Source organism: Lipotes vexillifer, unplaced genomic scaffold (genome assembly GCF_000442215.2).
Source record: "Lipotes vexillifer unplaced genomic scaffold, Lipotes_vexillifer_v1.1 scaffold433, whole genome shotgun sequence".
Lineage (NCBI taxonomy): Eukaryota > Metazoa > Chordata > Mammalia > Artiodactyla > Lipotidae > Lipotes > Lipotes vexillifer.
Window position 1 is genome coordinate 369,240 of NW_006774285.1, and position 5,596 is coordinate 374,835.

The 5,596-nt window shown below is 47.5% G+C and overlaps 1 protein-coding gene across 2 annotated transcripts in view; it reads right to left on the minus strand.

Annotated features, from left to right (window-relative positions):
* Nucleotides 1-5,596, minus strand: part of MTMR4 (myotubularin related protein 4) — a 21,895-nt gene continuing 16,299 nt past the window's right edge. The window contains exons 16-19 of one of the 2 annotated variants that reach the window (XM_007449061.1): nt 2,281-3,682; nt 707-817; nt 401-489; nt 1-183 (exon numbers count right to left, since the gene is read on the minus strand). In XM_007449061.1, the coding sequence (XP_007449123.1) occupies nt 6-183; nt 401-489; nt 707-817; nt 2,281-3,682 (1,780 nt within the window). In that variant the 3' untranslated portion in view covers nt 1-5. The remainder of the gene's footprint in view (nt 184-400; nt 490-706; nt 818-2,280; nt 3,683-5,596) is intronic. The other variant, XM_007449060.1, reaches the window with a different exon arrangement.

A 5,596-nucleotide genomic window follows, 5' to 3' on the forward strand; every position in this document is an offset into this window, starting at 1 on the left:
GGCATTCAACTGGAAGCTGTAGCAATGGGTTTCTTCAGATGTTGGCTCATGAGTTCCCTGGCCCGAGATACTTGGATATGTTCGTAACATGAGTTACAGACGAGAACTGGATCATAGAGTTGTTGATCAGGAATGGGCAACTTCAGGTGGCAGCAGCCAGCACAAAATACATTCCCACAATTTCTGCCAAAGCACAAAGAGGGGAGAGTTCATCAGAAATGCCGATATACTGGGAATGAATGATACTCTAAAAGGCCTTACATGAGTAAAGAAAAAGTTGGGAGAAAACAAAAATAGTTCCTATTAAGATATCTCCATTTTCAGGTTAATTCAGTTTAGTTCATAACCATGTCTCTCAGTAGGCTTTACGAGCCATACTGAATCATAGGCAACATCTTACCTACAATGGTGTCTGCGTTTGGCCAACCAGAATTCACAGTCACAATTATAGCAATGTGATGCCATATGGTCTGGAACCCAGCGAGTCACCTAACAGAAGGCAAAAGGGAAAAATCCCAGGTCCTTGTCAACAGAGTGGAAAAGCAACACTGCAACAAGGAAAGCATCCCAGAAGATGACAAGGCCTAGGCAGCTACTATTGCCCTACAGAGAGACTCACCTGGAGAAGAACAGGTCAGTCACCTCTGAGAAGTATGAGAACTCACTGGCTTGCAAAAGGCCCTGCCACATATTTGCCTGGACATACCTCAGTCTCTTTCTTATCAACAGGTTCCCAGCTTGCTTCTGAAAGGCAGTCTTCACTGTGATCAGAACCAAAATCTTCTGTATCACTACCATCTGACTCCTTCAAACACGTCTAAAGGAAAAGCAAAGGCATCACCACCGTCATCTTCATCATCGCTAACATTTATTGTTTACTATGCATCAGGCACCGTTTCTAAGTGCATCACATGCGTGAACTTATTTAATTCCTCACAACAATCTCATGATGTATGCTATTATTATCCCCATTTTACAAATAAGGAAACGAAGCCGTCGAGAGGGTTAAGAGCTAATAGGTAGTAAACGGGGGATTTGGACCTAGCGTCTGGCTTCAGACCCATGCTCTTAACCAATATGCTCCATCACAGTATGGAAAGAATATTTCTCCTGTTACATTCTAAATCAGGAGTTCGCAAACTACGGCCCACAGGCCAATTTGGCCCACTGCCTGTTTTTGTAAGTCAAGTTGGAAGACAGCCACACTCAATTCATTTACACATGGTCATTATGGCTGCTTCTGTGTAAGACAGAAGAGCCTAGTAGCTGCAAAAGACACTATATGTCTCACAAAGCCTGAAGTATTTACTGTCTGGCTCTTTACCAAACAAATTTGCTGACTCCTGTTCTAAACCATCACCCTGAATAGTAAGAAGTTGTTAGCCCTGACCATCCCACCAGCAGAGGAGTGGGCAGCAGGCAGGGGGGAATGTCCTAGAGCTGGCTTCTAGAAACTCCCCGAGGACTGCTGTGCCAAAACCCGAGGCCTCCCGACCCAGTGAAGCCTAGATGGTCCTCATCATCTCTCACCTGGCTTATTCCAAAACATCCTAACCAGCCTCCCCACCTGGGTTTCATCCGTTTGACACACTGTTGCTAGGGTAGTAGCACTCTTTTTAGTACTCAATTTTTTTTTTTTTTTGGCCGTGCCATTCGGAAGTCCCTCTAGGGTAGTACTCTTAAATGCAAATCTGCTCATGTGACTCACTAGCCAAAACTTTTATTGCCTTGAGGGTAGAATCCACACAACACAGGCACTCAGGCTGACCTTTCTAATCCTTTTCCACTTCCCAAGGTCACCTCCCGCCACACTACCAACTCCCTCCCTCACAGTCCCAGCACAAGTGTGCACGCATGCACACACACGTGTGCGAACACACACACACCCTTTTATTCAAGCCATACCGCTGGAGTACCTATTGCCTACATGCTTCTGCAAATGGTATTTCTTTTTCACTCTCTACATGGCTAAAAGCGACACATTCTTCAGCACTCCGCTCAAGCACTAGCTTCTCAGGAGAGACTTCCCCGAAATTTGACTCCACCCAGGCCCCCAACACCTGATGCTTCCCTCAACACTTAAGAACAGCATTCTAAATGTCTACTTGTCTCTCCCAATAGACTGTGAGCTCCTTGCGAGCAGGGACTATGTCTTTCATCCTACAGCCCAACCCCCTAACTCTGGCACACAGCAAGTACCCAATGAATGGATATGGAATGGGTGAAAGGCTGGACGGATGGACAGAATGAGTGGCTGCGTGGCAGTAGGTGAGTACTTACAAAATCATCCTCGTAGTCCATGGGGGGCTCTGCTGGAGGGGCGCAGCAGTGGCGGATATCCAGCCTCATCTGAAGTTCACGCACCTGTCGACGTAGCTGTTCCACCTCTTGCTTGTACCCTGCTTCAATCTGCCGTAATCTATGCTGGATCACATCCGTGGGAAAGGGGAGTCCATCGTCATCCAGGTAGAGAGGAGGCACTGGAGAAGGGCAGCTTAAGGGAACAGGCTTCGTGCTGGAGACCTGCTTTGGGTGACCAGACAACCACATCTGGTTGTTTTTTCCTCCTGGACCAGTACAATGTCCATTGGAATGAGTAGAAAAGACCGGTGACCTCACCCCTTCTCTCTGAGCCCACTGTCCCCCAAAGCAGTACCCTGTTGCCCGCATCTGCTTACTGCTCGACCTCTTGCTACAACAGCCATAGGAAAGCAGCCGCCGGGGGGTGGTCTCCCCACTCGGGAGTGAAGTCACCATCCCTTGGAAGCTGTCCCAGTTGGACCCTAAGAAAGAGAACTCACTGATCTGGCTCTGAGAAATCGGCTTTCGGGCCAATTCCAATGGCACCTTTCCAAAGCGAGGGTTTTCCAATAACTGCCCATTCCTATTATTCCCTCTTTTGCCCACGTCTTCTTCCCCCTGAATCGGATCTGGCACAGAACCGGGCTGTCCCTGGTGGGAGACACTTGCCACAGACCCTGGGGGGTCTTGGTTGAGAAAGTCAGTGCTTGGGTTTGGAGGAATTTGGCAGGTAGCACTCAGTGCGTTGCAAAGGGTGCCCAGACCATGAGCTGCAGCCCCTCTGGAGGGCACACCTAGCACAGAGTCTAGCTGGGCCTGCTCGGGGGCACCTGTGAGGGAGTCCTGGGGAGACTCAGGAAAATCACAAATTCCATCACGCTTGTTGGAAACAACTTTAGGGAGCGCTCGGACAGCTGCTTTTTCAGGACAATGTTCAGGAGGCTCCTCTGTGCCATCTAAAGTCCTACCCAGCTCATCCTGGGCAGGAGGGTCTGGAGCTGGTGCCTTAGTCTCTTCTAGGACTTTGAACTCAGGATCAGAGGTGCTGCTCTTCGTTTCCTGGGGCACTGCAGCATTAAGCAGCCTGTAACTTGGAGAAGAGCCTCTGTGACTCTTGAAAGGTTTATTGCTCAAGTAGTCTTTCTGGCTGCTGGGCAGAGACGGAGGAAGAGCCATTTCTCCTACAGTCTGCTGAAGACCTCCTAGCCCAGATTCCACGAAGGTTGCCTCTGATCCCTCAGGATTGCCATGCCAGGGCTCCAGGCCTGCTCTGGCCTCCTGACAGCGGTTATTCAGGTTGGGGTCACTGGATGTGCGCGTCAGGGGGCTGCTTGTGTCACAGGCAGAAAGAAGATCATCCATAGATCTCGTTTTAGGTAATCTGGAATGACAACACACCACCTCCAGGTCAGGAACTGAGCTACCTCCCATATACAGGAATTGGGTCATCAAAGCAATCACAGCCAGAGTTCACAAGAAATAACAACATTTAAGATTACAGATGACCAACGTTCCCTGCAAAAAGTCTGCTCTGCAAAAAGTGGAGGACATGAACTCCGGAACCCAGGCTCTGTCCTCAGCTTTCATCAGTCTCACCCCACACAGTCTCCCTGGCAATCTCAACCACTCCCGTGGCTTCAACTGCCTTCTAAGCTGATGCCTTCCCAATCTACCCTTCAGGCCAGGACTACACCTCGGCCTCACACCTAATGTCCAACCGCCTCTATCACACATGGCAAGACAGAAAGAAGGTGGGTTTTGGAGCTTGACGACGCTGGCTCTGACACTGATTAGCTATGTGACTACAAGTAAGCTATTTAACCTCTCAGACACTTGGTTTCTCTCCTCCATAAAATGACAATAAATCACCTTGCAGAGATGCTACGAGGATTTAAAATATAGGCAACAAACTGCAAACTAATTAAGACTACACTCACAGGACTTCCCCAGTGGCCCAGTGGTTAAGACTCCACGCTTCCATTGCAGGGGCCCAAGTTCGACCTCTGGTTGGGGAACTAAGATCCCACCCACATGCCGCAGGGTGCGGCCAAAATAAATAAATAAATACATAAAGGCTACACTCACGACTCCTCATTTTTACAGCTTTCCTTGTTATAAATTATCCCTCCATCACAGGAGTAACCAGCACAGCTTTTTACAACCACTTAGTGGCAGCGTGCTCCTATGAGTCCCAAGTCAGCACGGAAACTTCCCCTAGTGTACAGCACGCAAAGTTCTAGAGGCAATCTGGCACACCAAAGGGGTAACAGACATTTTCAAGAATGACCACCCTAATTTTTAAAGTTCTAAAGTCCTTCGAGCAACAAAACTTGAGGGAAATTTGCCAGGAAGCAGTGGAGACTTCGCTGGACTCCTGTTTTCAGATGCCTCAGTCAGCCCGGCCCACACTGAAAAATCCCTCAAAGGTGCAGTTACAACAGAGCTAGCTGATTTTTTTTAAGTGTTTGGTTTTTTAAACTTATTAATACGTCTTTAAAAGTATTCTTGTGTTTGATTTTACTTTCGTGATCAGTGTGTGTTTGTGTGGTAACAAATTCCAGGAAGGCAATGACAACAGTTACAGTTACAGTCTCTGGAGTCCCACAGCCTGAGCTTGAATCTCACAGCTTGGCAACTTGTTAATGTTTTTCTTTTTTTGTTGTTTTGTTTTACTTTTTATTATGGAAACTTTCAAACATACAAAAGAAGTAGAGAGAAGAGTGTGAAGAAATCCAATGTACTCTTTATCCAGATTCACCAATAGCAACAGCCTGCAGTCCCCCACAGCTGACTCCTATGTGGACTGAAGGTCTAATTAATAATGCTGGTAGAGACAATAATGCCTGAGGAGTTTGGAACCATGAGAGAGCTCATCCAGCTCATGTGGTCAGGGAAGGCTACACAGACAGGGTAGGATCTGAGCTGGGGAGAGAAGAATGGGTTGTTGCACTTTAATGGCAGAAGAGGAAAGAGAGCAGGACGTCTCTGATCTCGGGAAAGGTAGAACTGAAGGTGAGTCAGGTCAGCTGTTAGAGAAACCATTTCCTTTAAAACCCTTATACAACTACTCCTCTAAATCCAACCCGATCTCAAACTGCCTGCAGCACACCTCCTGTGTGCTGTCAAAATATTTCAGTCCCAACCTGCCGGTATCTCCTCCTTCTCCCCGAACTGACGCACCTTCTCAACTTTTCAGTGTCTATAGGAGGTACTAATATCCTCCTCCTGGTTTCTAAGCTCAGCGACTTGGGACCTGTCTTTTTTTTTTTTTTTTTTTTTTTTTTTTTTTTTTTGG